Below are 20,568 nucleotides of genomic sequence, written 5' to 3'. Positions count from 1 at the left end.
TCTCTCTTTCTCTTTTTTTTTCTTCTTTGTTTTCGCCGAGACCCTAGCCTCCGACCCCTTTTGTCCCCCCTCCGAAACCCACTGTCTCCTCCCCTTCTTCTCCCGCAGGCAACCGGGGAGACGAGGCTCCCCCCGATCCACCGACCGAGGCGGGGGTTTCCCCCCGGTGCACCGGCGGAAGGGAAGGCCAGCCCTTCCTCCCTCCAAAGTGATGCCGGAGAGGGGAAGGGCTCGGAGGTGGGTCGGGATCCGGCTTTACCCGAGAGCCTCCACCCGCTCCGTCCACGGCAAGGCATGGCCGGAGGGGATGAAGCCTTAAGGTCCGGTGAGTTCATTTTATATTATTATTATTATTTTTTTTTTCTTTTCTTTTCTTTTCCTTGGTCCTTCCTTCCGGCACCACCACCCCTTGCCGGAGAAGAGGTGGTGGTCCGGCCGGGGCTGGCGGCCCTGTGGCCGCCTCTGTTGTCGTCCCGGCCAGATATGGCGGCCTGGGTTGCCCCCCCGAACCCCAAGGTACCCGCGGCCGAGGCCGCGGTGTCCGGTTCGTCAACAGGCCGAACCCGGTTGGGTTCGGTCCGGATGGTCGCGGCCTGTGAGTCCGGCCCGACCCAGGGATTGTGGGTTTTTCTCCCTCTCCTGTGCCGGCCTCCTCCCCTCTATGTCACTGTTGACACAGAGGGGAAGAGCACCCCACAGAGGGGTTTCTCCATGCTTTATAATTTTATTAACAGGGAGTCCATACCTGGTTTTAGTCGGGTGTAGTCGGGCAGTGCTTCCTCCCTGGTAGTCCCCCCTTCTTCAGAGCTTCAGGGCTCCTTGGCCTTAGGCTCCAGGGCTTCGGCTCCCTCTCTCTTTCTCTCGTTCGGTGTTTAGGGGGGTCTGTGATTTGGGGTTGCCGGCAGAGGCTTAAATATTTGTTTAGAGGATGAAACCCCCCTCTGAGAGGTCCCATCCTCTCCTTTCCTCCATACTTCGGGACTGGCCGCCGCCCCCCCTTGTCTCCGGCGCGCCGGCATCGGCTGCCAGCAGGGGGTGCGGTAACCTCTCCCTGTCGGTCTTATCCCTTCGTTTTTTTTTTTTTATTCCTGATAATAATTATGCTGGCTACAGTGAAATTTGGGCCCAACCCTTAACTGGGCCTATTTCTTATTGGGCCTAGTAGGTTGTGGGCCCGGACATTACAAAATAGTAGTAGATGCATTCCAACAAATTTAGGAAATATCACTGTTGAATAAAAAGATTAGCACAGATGCAATTCTTTTTTACTCAAAAAAAAGTATTGCATACAAGAATAGAAAATTCTTTTTGTAGCTAACAAGGTTGAGCCTATCATTATTAGGTTAGTTGTAACGACATCAATCATTAATACTTAGGCACTTTCACTTGTATAGTCCTGTATAACCTGCTTTCTGTAGTTTTCATTCATTGCAAAAGAAACTAAATATAGTGGTCTAACCAAATTCTGATCCGAACCTGACCTGGACTCAATCCTGATCCAGATCCGAATTTTTGGATTGGGGTCGGGTTATACATAGACCCGACCCGACCTGAATGCCCGTTGGGTCAGAAACGTTAGCCATGGACCCGATCCAACCCTATTCGACTCGACCCGATCATTTATTAGGTTGGGTGTAGGTCCAACAATAGGATTCGAATAAGGAACTGAGTTGGGTCGGCGTCACTCATGACTAAGTCTGACCCGACCTATTTGTACCCCTATTCGTATGCATGGCTTTGTGGTGTGTATGGTGTGAGATATAATTTCTCCTAATATGAGGCCATCTAGCCTCCATCATCAGAGTTATCATTGTTCAAATAAGAGTTTGCACAGTGCACCCTATGCCTGCCTGTATCTACATAGATATGGATCATGCCAAGTTCTTGTGTCAATACCATTTTTGTCTACCAAAGGCTCCAACAATATTTCTCTCACCTTCATCTAGTGGATGTATTTATACCAGAACTATATAATATATCTATTTTACTAGAAAAGCATTTCTATTTTAAAATACTCACATGGTATCATCTAGTCCAAAGTTTCAAAAATGTCTTTACTCTCGGGGGGTTCATGCCAAGTCCAGCATACAAACAAAAAAAAGGGGGATAATGATTAAGAGTGGCAATTTATGATCTAACCTATCAATCCGACCTGCAAAAGATTTACTTTAAGTAGATTTGGGTTTGACATAAATGGATTTGGATTGTAACTTGGTCAACCTGTCTAAACTTGTTTATTAAATGGGTTGGGTTCAGATTTAAACCTTTAACCCATTTAACCCATTTTGACCCATTTAATAATTGGGTTGGATTATGACCCTATTCGTTTAATACATTTAAAATTTGTTCAACTTGTTTGAAACTTGCTTAGCCTATTTTTGACCTATTTAACTTGACCCGCTTAACCTGTTTAAATCCATTTAATCTGTTAAAAATCCGTCTAATCCACTAACTTCTTTAATAAATAAGTTATATGGGTCCGGTCGGGTTACCTGTTTAATAGAAAGGTTAGTTTCAGATTTAAAATTTTGACATATTTAATAAATAGGTCAGATTTGGGTTGATGACCCAAATTAACTTGACTAAGATAAAATCAAATAATACAATAAAGCAAATAATGCAATAAAAGAAAATGATTCGGACTCAAATGGATCTAATTCGGGTTTGACTCAATCTCGGGGCTCAGGATCATCTGAATAAAGGGCTTTAATGTCTCCATCAGAAAACCATCTTTGTTTTGATCAAGTTGGAATCCAAATTCAACGATTACAAATATTTTATCTCATACACCAACTATCTAGAGACCTACTTCTTCAAATTTTGTGCCGATGCCATGAAGTAGGCAAATCTATCATTGGTTGAGTATAACTCTTATAGGGACTAATCAGTGGCAATAAAAATGGTTGCAAACCATGTTGCAAGTTCCTCAAACGTGCTATACTAGTTTACAAGTTTGAATGTGGAGTGATTAAAGATTTAAATAACATATGTATATAGGAGCAGCTCTGCCAACTATAGAGATCTCTATGTCACCTAATTGGCTCAAGGTAGGAAGAGCTTATCATGATACAATCCGTACCTTTCATATTTTTATATAATGTACCTTGTTAGTAACAAGGAAATAAGTAAACAAAAAAAAGGGGGGGTAGATGGCAAGGGGGGCTTGTTGAGTATCAATTTTTTTTAATATAAAAATATAGAATCCGATGCAAAAAAAAAAAAAAAAAAAAAAAAAGTTTGGTTGCTCTATTCCTTATTTTTCTTTTATACCTGATGCATCCTCATTGCCAACCTTCTCACTTTGGGCCTTCCCTCCTCCACCATTCTTAACCACTTTGTCCTCAATGCCCATTACCTCTCTGACACCTCCATCGAGGCCTTCATTGCTCGCGTTATCCGCTCCCTCTCCCACTTCTCTTCTGCTCTAGTCGTGTCTTCTTTGAACACTCCTACATAATGATCGTCAGCTTTCCTAAGGCTGAGCTTATCCTCAAGTACGTCTTCATCTACCATCTCTATCTATGGCCTCATTTATTAAACATATTTTCTTAGTTCTGTTGTTTTTTTTTCAAAAAAGTAATGACGACCAAAAATAAAAATAAAAAATTTTTGTTTCAATTATTTTAAAAAGAAAAATGACAACGATGCTAATTGTAACCTTGATCTATTAGATTTAACTCTAACAAATTATAGGGTCTTTTAAGTTGTCCCATAATGTCGGCTAACAAATCATATTATTCAATTATTTTAATAAACAATGCTCATCGGCCCACACAATACTAAAGAAACAAAACATTATTTAAGGTTACGACTTCTTAACACGTAGGTTTTATCCCAATCTTTTAGAATGCATCCAAATCGTCCACAATCTCGGCCCGACCTGCAACATATTCTCTCCAAAGTATCACCTCCTGACCTCGCTACCACTTCCATGTGCAACCAACCTATCCTACCAACTTTCGCTTAACAAAACAGAGTCGAGATGGAAAGGTTGTTGGATTTTTGTATATGGTGGTGGCTGAATTCTCTTTTTTTTTCTTTTTCTTTCTTCTTCATGGTGGCTAGGGTTTTTTCTTTGTGGAACCCACCGAGAGGACTCAATTTCCACGCTGGCTCTATGTTTGGGCTCATGCTACTGCATCAACCTACCTTCTTAATTCGAACTCCTTATCCTCCTCTCTTTTGCTGGAATTGTACTTCGCAGGCCCTCTAAACAAGCTTCAAACCAAACTCAAAACAACCAAAACGGATATTTGGATCCCATGCTGCTTTTTTTTTTCGGCTGCTGCTGAGACGCGAAAGTGGGATATAACTGAAGGGTCGACGCATGTCAAGGAAGTCCTCAAAGCGCCCAGAGAGATCCTCCAATCTCCGAACCTCTCTCTCCAGTCAGGGGCGGCCCAATACATCTGAGGGCCTAAGGCGAATTCAGTAAATAGGGCCTCTTTTTTTTAAATAATAATTTTTTTAATAAATATAAAATACTTAAAAAAATGTTATGGAAATAGATTGCTGTCAAGTACACTATTTCAACAAAGATGCATGAATCTAATAAAGGTAGACAAAAAGTCTCTTCAATTTAATATAATTTTTGAATAAAAATATTAAAAAAAAATACTTGAAAAAAAAGGGCCATGAAACTGTTCTTGGCAATACTGTTTACCATGTGAAGCGAGAGCGGAAAAGGCCATCCCATGGCGCTTCACAGTCAAAAAAAATTTGTCTAGAAAGGAACCTCTCTATAAGAGAAAGTAGGGTCATTATGGAAAATTCACTCCATCTAATTAATAAAAGTCCCATCCTACCATCTCCCCTTCAAGTGAGTACCCAAGCAGTGCAACATCACGGCACAGCAGCCATTCAACCCCCCCTCCCTCCTCTTTCTCTGCCCTCCTTTTCTTTTGCTAAAGACCATCTCCCCCTTCAAGTGAGCACCGAAGCTCCAACCACAACATCACGGCACAGCAGCCATTCAACCCCCTCCCTCCTTTTCTCTCTCTACCACCCAAGAGGGGAGAAGAAATCGAGAGGAGAAAATTAAAAGAATCTCCACCCTCCAAGAAGTCCATCTCCAATCCCCCTATCTTTCTTCCTGATGGCCCAGCTGGATCAGGATTCAGGAGTAATGACTTGTGAGGGAAGGAAAACCAAGACCAAAACCAAAAAAGAGAAGGGATGAAAGATAAGAGTGGCTTCAGGCGTGTATCAAGCCAACCAAATCCCTCCTCTCTCTCTCTCTCTCTCTCTCTCCACCCAAAACAAAACTACTGTCCCCAACTTCCCCAATTGCCCCTCTGCAGGCCAGGAAACCCTCCACCTCCCTTCCATCGGGGGAAGACTCGTAGCCAGCTTCTGCTCCCGGAGGCCTTCCATTGGCCCGGGGCCTTAGGCGACCGCCTCGGTCGCCTAGGGCTCGGGCCGGCCCTGTCCCCAGTACTCCCTTTTTTTAATAAAAAAAATCAAAAAGGGGCATTTTAGGAATAATATAGAGTGTTTTTTCTCTTTTGGACATTTTACGAGGTTACTGTATTTTCACTCTTGCAGGATCGGTGCAGGATTTTTAATACCATTTTTTTCCATGGTAAATAACCTTCTCCGATCACAATAAAATTGGATGCGGGTTGGATCAAAAATTTATCAATTCAAATCTAATTTATTTATAAAACATGTCAAAATTTTAAATCTGAATACGATTTGTTTATTAAACAAGTAATCTAATCCGACTTACATAATTTATCTATTAAATAACTCATATCAGATTATATGGGCTAAACGGGTTAAATGAACTTTTAACGGGTTAAATAGATTTAAACAAGCTAAACAGATTAAGCGAGTCGGGTTAAATATGTCAGAAATAGGTTAAACAGGTTTCAAATAGATTAAACAAGTTAAATAGATTGGGTTAATTATTAAACGGATCAAAATAGATTAAATGGGTGAAAGATTTAAACTTGAATCCAATCTATTTAATAAATAAATTTAGGCAGGTTGATCTATTCAAATTCATTTATGTCAAATCCAAATCTACTTAAAGTAGACCGTTCGTGGGTCAGATTGATGGGTCGATCATAAATTGCCATTCCTAGCAACAGATCGTAAGAATTAGTTATCTGAAATATTGTGTTTCAAACTTCAAAGTATGGAAAACCAAATAAAACTATCAGAAAAGGGATTTATTGTTTGCTGCTCGGTTATTCCCGTACGGGATCTTCATCAAGCGAGTGCAAATTCTTACATTTTCTTTCCATCTTCTCCCTCTCTCTTGATGCCCAGGTCCAAAGATTGAAGTGAGAGGGTCCAGATCCCTGTTCTCTTGCCTACTTATTTACCACTCGGAATATACACTTTGTATTCAAGTAAGCCACAAAATTGTTTATGGAGAAGCTTGGTACGCAAATCTCAGCCTATTTTCTTATAGAGTTTAGAGTTAGCTTAGTCTTTTTCAGTTTGGTGCTCATGTTTTCTTCGACTATTGCATAAGTCACGGGTTATTGTCCTTGGGCATGGATCTCTTCTCAGATTTTTACTTTAAGTACAATTGGCACCTTCTAGGTTTTCTGATTTTTGTATCAATCATTGCCCAAACTATTTCATATTTCCAAATCTATTTCAATTGATGTACTGCATAGGCTATAAGCAGTCCGCCCATAGTCTGATGCCATATATCTGATTTGATTTGCTTATATTCTACGACGTGAAGCACATTCTTGTAAGATTTAATGCACGTACTTGTAGGCTCTGATGCGCATTCTTCCAAATCTATTCTTCTAAAGATGTGCATCACGCTCGTTTAGCCGTCAAACCTTGGAATTTTTAAGATGAACTTCGACGACAGTATCAACGAGAGAAAAGACAGCGAAGGTCCTGGATTTATCACCAGAGACCAGGAGGCCAAATCGATGGTGGCTGAAGGTTAACGAATCTTCGAACAGACTGTGATCAATGCTAAAGCCAGAGTGGATCAACATTACTAGAGAAGGATTCAGTTACGGTGATCGAGTGGATCCAGGATTTGAGCCGTATCTCAGGTGGGATGCGGCTGTTCTATGATATCTGCCGATTTTTAGGTGAGTGCGCCTCCCATTTGTCTCCTCATGCTTATATAGAGTCAAACAGTGCGGCGGACTGGGTAGCATCCTTTGCAGCTTAGCATTCCGAAAATTTAATTTGGGACGACCACTTCTTGGTTCCATCTCCTTTGTATTCTCTTTTCTTTTTTTATCTTATGGGCTACACCTACACCTGTTGTGTATGAATCGCCGTTGTATAAAAAAAAAAAAAAAACTTTTGAACATGCACAGATAGTACTTTATAAATGAAACATCGATGAGTTCGGATGTTTGCATTGCTTATTCTAGAAATGTGCATAAACATTATCATAGCTAGATGATAAGACTTGCACCGCAACGTCCCCTTGATTGCATTCAATCATTCATATATGTGCATCAACATATTTTTCTATCAAGTCTTTGAAGATTTCGAACATGTCCAAAAAGTACAAGATTAATGTGCATGAACTTGTATTTCAACGGAATGAATAATATATAGGAGCTTAAATTTCATAAGAACGCTAAATATGTGCATCGACTAATTAAGACTTTGCGTCAAAATGTATATGTACGGGAAACAAATTTGTGCAAATTATACTGAATAGTTAGTGAACTCCCTTGTGTCTCTCCTTTTGCTTCTGCAATGAAACAACCAGTCGTTCTCACCGAGCCTCATCCGTGTACTAATGGATAATTCACAACTCCTGGAGGTTACTAGAGAATCAGAGTAGACTTTGACACCTCGCAAAGCAATTTCGTTTCAGTATTGTTGGGGGAATATAAATTTTCCCAAAGCACGTGAGCACATCGCCAGCATGTGATCAGAAGCGCCCGACCTCGGGACGCCCGACCAGGCGCTTGACCTCAGAGGTGCCCGACCGGGCGCTCGACCTCAGAGCTCTCGACCTGGCACCTGACCTCAACATTCTCGACCTTGGAAGTTCGGTCTTACCATCCACCCGCCGCAGTCACATCTTTCTGCAACTCGACCGAGGACCATGCCCTGCTACCGCTGCCAACAATCAATGCGCATGGCTTCTGCTGATCTCCGACTCACTCAACAATCAATGCGCATGGCCTCTGCTAATCTCCGGCTCACTTAACAATCAATGCGCATGCTATTTAGGATCTCAAGCCCTCCACGGCAAACAACTGACCCGCTCGGCTACGTCCAATCAGCCACGACGACTCGTTGGCTCCGGCCTGATCTTCTACGGCAATGCATTAATTCACACGATCGTGCATTAATTCATACGACATGCTCAATCATGACGGTAACTCGTTCGCCCCATCACATCACAGGTAATTCTGTACCCTTCTATAAAAGAGGAACCCCTCCATCTTAGAGGGGGTTGGACTCTGAAACTTCTAAGACATATTTCCTCTTCTCTCATACATTTGCCCCCTCTGACTTAGGCATCGAAGGGCCGGCGCCGGAAACTCCGACCACCGGCTTTTTGCAGGTTCTCCGGAGGATGCCGCCCGCCGATGGACCACCACCCGCCATCTCACGCCGGAGCTCCTCCTTCTCAGCCGACGGTCACCCCCGGGTCCAATTTCCAGCAACAAGTATTATTGAGAATAACAACAAGCTCATGCAGGAGAATGAAGTTTCAAAATAAACAACGCCTTGCCTGCGCTTATTGAGATCTGTGGATGAGAAAATAGAGGTGTCAGCCACAGAGGTATCTCCATTAGCTACACCCCCTATAACATTAAAAAAAAAGAAAGATATAAATCTAAGGAGGTGCCCCAAGTAACAAGCAAGCATGGATAAAGCACAAGAGTTAATTAATTAGAAACTTATCGAGAAAGTAGCATACCTTGCAGGAGATGTTGCAAAAATACCTTCTTGGTCCACAGATGCACAAAGGCAAATAGATGAGCACAATCTCGGGCATAATTTTTGTCACAACTTAAGAACTCATCCAAAAAAGATAGCCATAAAGTATTATTTGAATATCTTGGTCCTGTATAAATGCCCAACATATTTCCACCGTTTAAGTCTTGGTGTTCTCGCCAGGATAAAAGTTCAAATCAATTCAAATCTAATTACACGCACCACAATCGGCCTGTGGTCAATTTTATTAGGCTCATACTATAGTGTCTCCTAGTCCACATAGGTCATGAGCTGGATCCACTTTGATACTATTTTGTCACAACTCAGGTTCTCACCTAAAAAAGTTAGCCAGAAAATATTATTTAGAAATTTTGGCCTTATATAAATATCCAAAATCTATCTAATACATAGTCGATGTGGGATTAAATATACGCCTACACATATCCTTACAGTTTTAGCATGGCATCAACATCATTGTCATCTAGGATTTGCACATGGTTATCTATTTTGGATGATGGAAACCTGTACATGAGCTACAAGGTTCAGATTGGGAAGGGCCATCTATATAAAATCATAAATATCTTTCTGAACTCACCATGCTTAATCCTACGGTCCACCATTACTAGCCTGCACCTTCCTTTATTATAAATCTGTATCCTTGTGTTATATCAACTTTTCCTTCCCAGTCGCACATCACGAGAACGTTCTCATTGCAAATTATGTACGCTGCCATGCTTTCAAAGCCATCCATATTTCGATGAATGCACTATTGAACATAGAGCTATGTAATGGATGATGCACAAAATTCCTTCTTAGAGGCATTTTTCAAGAGTCTGTCCAAACCCATTCCAAATTCTAATTTTTAGGCTAGGATTTTTTTTTTTCTTTTCTTACAAAATTTGGGCTTGATTGTGTTTGGTTGATATAAAGCCATGCTTAAATCGACATCCTAATTTATAAATCCTACTTAATTATGGCCCATTTGGAAGCCGACTCTAAAACTAAAACCCTTTAATCCTCCTATATTTTATTTGAGCATGGGCAATGCATGTTTGAGTATTTTAGGCACAATTTAGAGTACTTTTTATTTTTTTTTGGTACACCGGCAGGCATAAGCATGGCTAAATGAATCAAAAGATAAAATGCTCCACAACGGTGGAGGAACAGGTACACACCAGATCCATAAAATCTCATCAGAAGGATAAGTAGCAAAGGAGACGATCCAGTCAGCAGCTCTATTCGCCTCTTGAAATATATACACAGTCTGCAAGACATCATATTCTTGTAGTAACCGCTGGGCATCCTCTAAAAGCGGGAGTCCAAAACTTTCGACCCCTTCTGTAGAATTCACTCAACCACCTGCACTGAGTCCTCCTCCAGAATAATGCACTGGGTCTCCAAAACTTGTCTCATAAAAGAGACACCTTTCTATACGGTCCTAAGTTCTGTTTCTAGAATAAATGACTCGAAGATGCACCGTCCTTTAGCTGCAATTAGTCTTAGCTCGTGATCTCAAGAAATGAATGCATACCTAAGCGCTCTAACAGCTGCGAGTACTTTTTTTATCTTTAAATCCCCACCACAAAACCTTTGATCCCTGCAATTTCTGAGCAGGGGTATTTTGGGAAACTACAGTGTTCATCGTCATCGAAGGGACATTTTCGGCATAATGTGAAGTGCTCATCCCTTCTCTCTGGGTAGTTCTATATACACCCCCCCTATTGCTCAGGACACCCCCCAAAAACCAAAAAAAAAAACCCAAACTAACCTTTAGTGTAATTACCATATTGCCCTTGAAATTTTCTCATACACCCCCCTTCCTCCTCCTCCGTTTCGTTTTGAAAAGAAAAAAAAAAAAACACCCCTCAAACCCCCCTTAAACCCCTCCTCCCCCGTTCCCCCTTCTCCCTCTCGTCGCCGGCATTCTCCCGATCTCCGACCACCTCGCCGGCTTCTCCCGGAACCACCTCGCCGGCTTCTCCCGAAATTTTTTTTTTCACGGTTCGTGCTCCGTTCGGCACTGGATCGCCGAACAAAAGGCTTCTGTTCGGCTGAACAATGCCGAACAGAAGCCTTCTGTTCGGCAACCCTCAACCGAACAGATCTGTTCGGCTGCACAGTGCCGAACAGAAGGCTTCTGTCCGGCACTGTTCAGCCGAACAGAAGCCTTTTGTTCGGCGATCCAGTGCCGAACGGAGCACGAACCGTGAAAAAAAAAAATTTCGGGAGAAGCCGGCGAGGTGGTTCCGGGAGAAGCCGGCGAGGTGGTCGGAGATCGGGAGAATGCCGGCGACGAGAGGGAGAAGGGGGAACGGGGGGTTTTGGGCGTTGGCGAGGTGTTTTGGAGGGGAAGAGCGGGGTGGGGGGGGGTTGGGGGGTGTAGAGAGCAATTTAGGTGAGGGGGTGGGGAGGGTGGGGGGTAATTTAGGAATTTTTAATTTTTTAGGGGTGTCCTTAGCAAATGGGGGGGTGTAGAGAGTATTTAATTTTTTTTTAATTTTTGGGGGGTGTCCTGAGCAATAGGGGGGGTGTATATAGAACCACCCCCTTCTCTCTCTCTCTCTCTCTCTCTTTCTTTGTCGTTGTTTTCAAAAGAAACTCTTTTTTCAAAGTAGTACTTTCGTTTTCTTTTTTCGGAATAATGTGAAGTGCTTACCCATTTTCTCTCTCTCTTTGTTTTTTTCCAGTCTGAACCCCAACCAGAACCCTCAAATCCTCCACTAATTGTACTCAAAGTGGGGCATTCGGGAAATAAAACGCCATCTGAAACAGGGGAGCAGGACCATCTGCGGGAGCTTCTCTCAGGCGAAGAGCGGGCACAGTTGTATATGAGAATGAGTTGAGAGAGCGAGAGAGCGAAGGGGCCTTAAAAGACAACGGCGATTATGGCTTGGAATATGCTAGATCGAAAAAGAGGCGACATTCTTATCTGTTAAAGCAAACGGCTTTTCTTCTTCTCATCCTTTTCTCTTTTTCCTCCCTTAAATCGGAGGCAGATCATTGAAGACACACCCACCATTGCCCTCTGCGATCCCACCCATCAAGTGGTTGCCCTCATGCTTGACATCGGAGCTCGTTTTCATCATTAGAATTCGAGAAGAGAGAGAAGAGCGAGGGATGGGGTGAAATTGAGGGGCGGGATGGTCGAAGGGGCTGAAGGAGGGCTTAAGGTGAGGCGGTTTCTTTAGTGAAATCATACCAAGTTGGAATTTTGCTGCTGCTTCTAGTGTTTTTGGCTTCTGGATTCTTTGGATTTGGATATACTCTTCTGTTCACTGCTCTTTCATGCTCTAATTGATGTTTGAAGATATAAAGGTGTCGTTTTGAGGGTTTTCTTCGAGTGTTTGTGGTTTCAAGGCTCTTTAGATTTGGATAAATTTTGCTGTTAATTTCTCTAATTGATGTTTGAGTGTATAAAAGTGGAATCTTGGGAGGTTTCTTCCAGGGTTTTTGGCTTCTGGATTCTTTGGATTTGGATGCTTCTCTGGTTCTCTACACTTCTTTTTCTCTAATTGATGTTTTCTCGAGGTTTTTCTGAAAGACCTATATCCAAGTTTCCAAAGTTTGAATCTCTTGAACTTTTCTGAGTGAAATACGGTTCATGGTTGGGGTGACAAAGGAAGTGGATTAAATAAAAAGTTATTGTTTCAGAGGTAGTGGTGATCTGCGTTCTTACAAATATTAGAAGCCGGTGGTTTTAATTAGATGAAATCAAAGTACATTTCTACCGGATTCTGAATTTGAATGCTTTTCTTCTGATTTTTTGCGCTGAATGTGTTTCTTTGTTTTTTTTCTTTTCGGGAGGATATCAAGTTGAGGTTTAAAGGAAAGCATCTTGGTTCAGAGTTCTATATTCTTCATATTGTGCAACAGGGTCTGCTGTAATTAGATTTTGACATGCGATTTGTTCCTTGGATTTCCTTTTCTGGTGTAGTTTTATCAAAGACTAAGGTTTGCTCTCATGGAGTTTGGTTTAAAATCTCTTGATATATAATTTTTGTTCGTCTATGCAGGTCTCTATTTTTGTTGCTCCTGTCAAGAATCACAATTTGCAGTTACATAGGAATTTGAGCTGTTGGGGACATTGGATTTACAGTTTTTTGTCCTTTGACTTAGTAATTTTAGTTTCTGAAATTTAAGTAGACAAAAGCTTTAGAATGGCTGATTTTAGAGCTAGAAGGCTTGAACCGGGTCAGACGAAGTTCAGAAATGTTCCCATTGCGGTGACTCCGGAAGGGTTCTGGTGTTGCCCTTCTCCTGCTGTACTTCAAAAGACTCTCAAAAATCATAATCATCAAAATAAACAAAAGGGGTCACCACCACCATTGAAGGATCCTTCGCTTCAGAAGGCTCCAACTCCCCCAACAGAAAATATACCACTTCCTAACCAGTTAAGATCTAGGGCTGTTTTGGATGATCAGAGATGTATGACCCCGGATGCTTCTGCTGCAAGTCCAACAAAAGCTCCTGAGAGGCCACCGAAACCAAATGGTGAGAACCAAAAACGAAAGATATGTGTTGGATTCGGTCAGCCCGAGACCAGTGATTTGAAAGTCATTTTGTTCGGAAAGGAAGGGATTGCTGTGAGGATAGGTGTTCACAGGAACATTCTTGCAGAACATAGCAGCTTCTTTGCAGATAAGCTCTCTAGACAGTCTCCCGTACCATATATTGAAATAATGGACTGTGAGGATGTCGAGATTTATGTTGAGACTGTGGGATTGATGTACTGTAAAGAAGTGAAACACAGATTGATCAAGCAAAGTGTTCCACGTGTACTCCGCATTCTAAAGGTTTTTTCAGATATGATGCTGTTTAAATTATTTACTTTCAGGAAAAGAATTAGTCTCTTGATGCTTCTAATTGTCAGCTTACATTCTGTATCCATATCTGTATACTAGGTTACCTAATGGTACATGTCTTTATCTGTTAATTTGTTGATCCTTAAATGTGACTCCTGAGTTTGCAATGGCAAAGTCATATAGTCAAGATTATTGTATACAAAATTGATAAATTTTGATAATTTGATTTCAACTGGCGGTTATTTTTTGGTATCAAATATTTTGACATTACAGTATCATGTTTTTGTTTAAATAATCTAAACATGATATATTTAGTCTTAGTAGTATTTGAGAAATGTTACACTTTGGGAGGCTCAAGTTTCGTTTGTTGCTTGTCACTTGTAGAAATGTGGCAATCTTTAGATGTCTTTATAATGGACGAGTGGATGACTGTTACTAAAGAGTTTAAAATTTTTTAAGACAAAAGAGAGTAAATTTAGTATAGTACTTGTATCACCATTTACTATCATAGAAGAGACCTTATGGACATGATGTCCATATGATTCTTTAAGTTCACATTCTCGTTATCCTAGTGCCACCACATAAAAGTAAAGATATATAATGTATGGTATTCACGTAGAGGTAATACGTGCCATTTGTCATTTTTTGATTGCCACAGGCCTGTAAGAGCGTAAAATTGTATGACCATAATTTAGTTGGCTTTATTATATATCTTTAAATGCTAAAGAGTATATATGCAATATTGGGATCAGCAGGGATTAGCATTTGAATAAAGCTTAATGTTGCACTTTTCCACAATCAAGTCATGGAATTCTTGTTGTTATCCTATGGACATTTTTGATGGAAAGTAATAGACAGATACTTAAAAGATGAGACTTGGGGATGTTTCATAGCTTTAACTGCTAAAAGTTAAGAGGACATGCCCACCCAAAGCTGAGGTCAGCAGGACATCGCATGCCTAAGTGGCTTGGCTATATATGTTTTATGAGCATTTGTTGTCGCTTGAAGTTACATTTTTTTGAAATTAATCATGAAGCACTTGCTATGGTCATATGTGATGAAAAACAAAGGACAATCCTTTAAAGGATAAAACTTGAATCTGGGTGCAAACTTAAACAGAGAGTAGCCAATATTTAGAATTTGTGAGATAGGATTTCAGAGTGCATGATCTGACAAGTCACATATCCTTGAGTAAAAATTAAAAGCAACATAAATAGGATGAGGCTTCTTAATTGTGATTATAGTGATATAGAGTGTGAGTATTTAAAATAAATGAAATAAAACAAGTTGCAAGAGAAAATATGGAAATATGTATAACTTAAATGGTTTGTCACTTTGACAGCTCTATAAGAAGGCAATTGTATTTTAAGTTTGCATGTATTTGTTTTTTCCTCCATTCATGCGCCTTATCTTTAGGCAGCTTTCTTCTTCTTTCTCTCCTCTTTTTTGAATCTCATATGACAGCTATTATTTTCGTTGTTTCTTTTTACTTCTGTTATTACCAACTAATCACATAACATGGCACTGAAACACTCCATTTATAATATTTGAAATATTTTACTGCTCAATCTTATCACACTATGCTTCTCCTTAATTGTTCTAGTAACATCCAAGGACTTGGTTAGAAGTTTATTTGTTTCTCTGTATAATTAGAGGTGAAATTTTGCAGGTTGCAGAATCACTTGGCTACCGTTCGTGCATCAAATCATGCTTAGATTTCCTGGAAGCAGTCCCTTGGGTTGGAGAAGAAGAAGAAAATGTGGTAATATCTATCCGACATCTTCAGAATGATAATTATGGAGTCAATCCTATACTGAAACGAGTATCTTCTGATATCTCCAATCCTCCTAATGATACACTTGCTCGTATATTGGAGCTGGTCCTCAAAAGCAACGAGGATCGAGGTCGGCGAGAGATGAAATCCTTAGTGTTGAAGCTTTTGAAGGAAAATAGTCTTTGGACCAATGGATCTGCAGATATATGCATTGAAACTTTATACAGTTCATGCCACAACTGCTTAGACTCGCTATTAGCTCTTTTCAGAGAAGCATCTGAACCTGGTTTTGCAGATAAATCTTTGGAAAGCAAAGATCCTGTTGTTCGGCAGATAGCTCTCGGGGCAGATAATCTTCTTTGGTTAGTTGAGATTTTGGCTGACAGGCATATAGCAGGTGAGTTTGCAGTGATGTGGAGTAGCCAGAATGAGCTATCTGAATTACACTCAAAGCTACCAATTGTGTCACGTCACCCAGTGAGCTGCATCACAGCTAGGCTTTTTGTTGCAATTGGAAGAGGAGAGGTGCTTCCATCAATGGACACTCGCCAGCTGCTGTTACATGTTTGGTTGCAGCCGCTTATTGATGACTACAGTTGGTTACAGCATGTATGTAGATCATTTGATCGAAAGGTTGTGGAGGAAGGAATTGGTCAAACCATTCTTACACTTCCTTTGGAAGATCAGCAGAATATTTTGCTCTCATGGTTCGGAAGTTTCTTAAAGGTTGGCGATAACTGCCCAAATCTTCAGAGAGCCTTTGAGGTCTGGTGGAGGAGGACTTTCATAAGGCCATATGTTGAACAGCAGGGAAACCTTGCGCAATCAGCTAGAAGTTGACCTAGAGTTGGACAAGAAGATAGAAATGAGTCCATCTTATTTGCGTAATGTCGGTTGCATAATGGATGGCATGAGAGCAAAAAAGAACTTTCTATTGAGATTTGAAGATTGGAGAGGGAAATGCTTTTAGATTTGGATGCACTGTACACTGTTTTGGTGGTGGACAGTGCCAGGTTTGTATTCTGTTGCATTGCACAGAATTTTTGTGGATTGGTGTTTTTGATTTTGTGAGAAATGTCTTAAGTTCCTTCTTTATTCCTATGCTACTTAAAAATTCCCTGAATTCCTGACTGGCAAAACCAAACTTTTGTTTTAATTTATTTTAAGTTGATGTATTATATTTACTATGTGGCTGCATTAGATATATGTATTTGGCTTTGACTTTATGTAAATTCCCATATAATCTGTTGCATTTCTCTCATGCACATAAAAATTAAGTAAGATTCATGCGCTGGCCACATCAATGTTCATGATGTTGTGCAGTAAATTTAATTCATATATTCAAGGATTAGATAAACCATATTGTACTGCATTGTGTAGCAGGACTCAGAATATGCAAGGGACGCGAAGATACTTCATGATAACATTGTAAACAATTGAGATAACCTTTCCTTGAATGCAGTTCCTATATAATTTACTTATTTTTTTTAAATCCCAAACTTTACTCTTGCACATCAATAACCTGCAAGTCAAGATCCATAGCTACTCTAATATTAATAAAGGAGCATACATTAAATAGGAAGATCTGGATTTGTGCTATCGAATTAATATGGCTTTATGATGGAAATTCAAAGATCTAAGCTTTTTAGGACAGTGCACTTCATATGAAATTGACCATATACAAAGGACAGTTGCCTTGACAGAACTCAGGGTTTCTGAGGGAGCAATTACAATGGTAAAGGTTAGTCGCAATGCTGTGATTACTCATTAATCATTTAATTTTGAGTTATGATGCCGCTGAATTTGTATGAAGAGATGAAAAAAATAGCAAATAAAATGACAGAAACGTGTGAGGGATTAAGAATAGGTCCCTCTCAAAATGGTGGTCGTATGATGTCTATCGCATTTAGCAATCCTTTTCTGCTTTTCTTTGTTTTGATGAGTTCCTTTGTTTTTTTGTTTTCTCTTCTTTGAATGGTTATCATACTACCCAAGTCTCAAGCATTCAACTTGCTCCATTGCTGCTCATGTTGCTGGAGTTACAGGTGACCCATGCATGAGATTAATAGATAGGCACTGTTAAGATTCAAATATCTCACCTTGTCGCAACCATCTGGTAGGAAAACAATCATCTGGAAGCATCACATTGCCTCCAGAAAGTATTCGATGAAAGTGATTGCTTTTATAGCTCCGCATATGGGCGAGTGTGCTGCACTTAATCAACAACTGCTGCTGAACCAAGAACGTATAAAATCTGCAGGCAATTTTATTATGGCAAGAACCTGCTTGTGGACAGCCTGGGTTGCATGCACTAGTGGTTGTTTCGACTGTCAATAATTTATTCATCTGTAGTTTTATATGATTACTTTGTGTTTTACATACAGTCCAAGCATATTGAAATTGATTATCACCTCATCAGCAAGAAAAAAGACTTATTCATGACTTCCTTAAGCAACTTACACCAAGGATATCATGCAACTACAAGATCCTTTCCACTTTTCAGCAGGCTTTGAATCCGAGATAACATAATACCTGTATATTAATTCTTAGAGGTTCTGTCGTGGTTACAGTTATCGCCTCCTGACATTTTCTCCATGCTTCCATGTCTTGAACTAATCTAAAGCAAATTCTTGTGCTTTTGCTAAAGCCAATATTTTGTCATGTTATATACAAGGTGTTATATTTGCTATGATTTATATTTATTTTTTGTGCAGCATGTTCATGATGCTAGTGACATATAAATGGGATACTTCAAAGACATGCAGGTCTTTTGCTTGCTTCAGGTTACTCAAGGACCCTCCTCTTTGGCTTGTGTATGACAAATTTCTTCTCTTGGTGGCGCGCACCCACTTCATGCAAGCAGAAGAAAGGGCTTGTAGGGTTGGGATATTGGACTTGGATGATCATCCTAATATATGACTGGTCTGTCATCTTCTTGTGGGCCTACAACTTTGTTAACTTAAAGCCTCAACGTAGCAAAAGAACTTTGCAAACAATAATTTTCCATATAGATGATGGCACTGTGCATCTTTCCAGGTTTGGATCAATATGTTAGTCAATTAACAAAAGAAACTGTCAGGTCAATATGTCTGCCCATTGCTGTGAACCAAAAGCTGCTATTCTGTTCGTAGATGTTCAAAGTCTTGGAGAATTTCATGAAGTTAAATTTTCGTAAGATTATATCATCCACTTAAATTCAAACTTTTATATGTTCAAGATGATTGTTTCTAAATTTAGATTATTGATCATTTATAATTAAAGAAGTTGTACAATGATAAATGAGTTTACTAGAGCAACTGTAGAAGTTGTACAAATTAATATAAAGTAATGAAAAATTGATTAAGATGTATAAACATATATATAAAAACCTGAGATTATTAAGAAGAGTTATTTTAGTTGATTTGAGAAATATAGGAAAAGGAGAAGGATATAAAAAATACCATGACTGAAAGTGGTGAGAATGGATATGAAAAAGTTAAATAATCTTAGATGTGGTCCTGAATAAAAGTACTTAATGCGTGAAAGTATAAGACTAACTCCAAGCAATTAGGAGGAAGCTGGTAGTTATGGTTATCCCTAATATTTATGTGAATCCTTTCACAACCATCTTTCTTCTTTTTTTTAATTTTTTTGATGTGCTGGACGACAAATATTTATCTTTGAGAAAACTATAATTTTTAATAGCCTTAAAAATGTATTTAATTTTATTAAAATTCCAACAAGAATTCATACTGTGCATTTGGATTTGCAAATGAGCGCAATCGCTCATTCATTCATGCATTTCATTAGACTCACTTCTATTAATCTATCTAAAATTCTACAGACCTTTTAACTGCTGTTTCCAGTGTCACAAGCGGAGAGTTTGTTCTTGAAGATGGACGTACCGTTCCTCTCAAGAAATAGTAGCACTTATTTATCAATAATCATTATTTTATGAAGTAAGATATAGTAGATTAAAAATCAGGCAGCACATTTTCCCAAGGTATATCCATGCTTGTTTTGTAGCCTCAGAGGGTACAAAACCGCCTCCACCCTAAAAGCTCTAGGTTCCGATAAAAGCTAAAGCCAAATACCCTGTTACTGAACGTAATGTTCCGACACATAACATCAAATCCGAAATACCCTTGTGCCCTAGGCGATACACATGCTGCAATGGCCGGGACAAAGGGTCGTGATCCTACGAGGATGAGCTAACTCTGTAAACCTGTCGTTAGTTCAAATTGCAGGCTGCAACTTGCTTGCATGAAATCGGAATTACTAGTAATCGCCGGTCAGCCATGCGACGGTGAATTCGTTCTCAGGCTTTGTACACACCGTTATCTTAACCACAAGGAGGGGGATGTTGAAGGCGGGGCTAGTGACTGGAGTGGAGTTGTAACAAGGTAGCATACTGAAGGTATGGTTGGATCACCTTCTTTTCAAGAAGAACTAAGGGCTCGTTTGGTTCGCGGGAAAAGAAGGGGGGAAAGTGTGGTCAACGGGAAAGTAATGAGATGCCTCTTGTTTGGTTGGAGTTTTCAAAGGAGAGAGAAGGGAAAGTTGTATTCCCATGGGAATGTGATTCCCACATTTCATGGGAAAGTCTTTCCCATGAGAAACATGGGAAAGTTACTTTCCCATGAGGTGGGAATCACTCCATTTTTACTTTTTCCCAAAAAATCCCTTCAGCATTAAAGAAGCATTAAAGAGGCATTAAAAACCTAATTTTTATTAAGGGCATAATAGGAATTATATATAACTTTCCTAGGAAAGTGGATGGTCAACCAAACATAAGCACCTTGGAAATTTGTCACTTTCCCATGGTCAACCAAATATGCCAAAAGTATTTTCCTAGGCATCCTCTTCCTAGGAATTTGTTTCCCAGGAATCATATTCCTAGGAAGGAAAATGCTTCCCGCGAACCAAACGAGCCCTAATGCTTATGCTTGTTGGGCCAGAGCATCTCTTAATGCCTATCTCTTAATGCCTTCTTTTTTTATTCCCGGATATGCGCAAGTTGTTGGGCTTCAACTAATCCGGCCGAAAGATTGTCATGCAAAAACTACAGAAAGAGATCATCTGTTTATAGAGTTATAGATAAATAAAACTGGGAAATGAAGGTGG

General features: G+C 40.1%; 1 protein-coding gene across 3 annotated transcripts; it reads left to right on the top strand.

Annotated features, from left to right (window-relative positions):
• Positions 1-11,551: 11,551 nt before the first annotated feature.
• LOC103712300 (BTB/POZ domain-containing protein At3g50780-like) lies at positions 11,552-18,512 on the top strand. Of its 3 annotated transcripts, XR_604919.4 has the most exons (4): positions 11,553-12,059; positions 12,903-13,682; positions 15,361-16,478; positions 18,180-18,512. XR_604919.4 is itself a non-coding variant. In XM_008798782.4 (3 exons), the coding sequence occupies exons 2-3, from the start codon at positions 13,047-13,049 to the stop codon at positions 16,303-16,305; spliced, it is 1,581 nt and encodes a 526-aa protein (XP_008797004.1). In that variant the 5' UTR covers positions 11,552-12,059; positions 12,903-13,046; the 3' UTR covers positions 16,306-16,691. The 3 variants fall into 3 exon arrangements, 2 of the variants coding, with proteins under 2 accessions (XP_008797004.1, XP_038971652.1); XM_008798782.4 differs by lacking the exon at positions 18,180-18,512 and having other exon boundaries at positions 11,552-12,059; positions 15,361-16,691; XM_039115724.1 differs by lacking the exons at positions 11,553-12,059; positions 18,180-18,512 and adding an exon at positions 12,103-12,204 and having other exon boundaries at positions 15,361-16,691.
• Positions 18,513-20,568: the final 2,056 nt, after the last annotated feature.

The sequence above is a fragment of the Phoenix dactylifera genome, unplaced genomic scaffold, assembly GCF_009389715.1.
Source record: "Phoenix dactylifera cultivar Barhee BC4 unplaced genomic scaffold, palm_55x_up_171113_PBpolish2nd_filt_p 000007F, whole genome shotgun sequence".
NCBI classification, from domain to species: domain Eukaryota; kingdom Viridiplantae; phylum Streptophyta; class Magnoliopsida; order Arecales; family Arecaceae; genus Phoenix; species Phoenix dactylifera.
The sequence above is the reverse complement of the archived record's forward strand: the minus strand, read 5'-3'. Positions and strand labels throughout refer to the sequence as shown.

Bases quoted from the DNA above. Each gene is read 5' to 3' on its own strand.
- LOC103712300 (XM_008798782.4), top strand. From the start codon at position 13,047: ATGGCTGATTTTAGAGCTAGAAGGCTTGAACCGGGTCAGACGAAGTTC. The intron at 13,683-15,360 runs GTTTTTTCAGAT...GAAATTTTGCAG, and splicing joins GTGTACTCCGCATTCTAAAG to GTTGCAGAATCACTTGGCTA.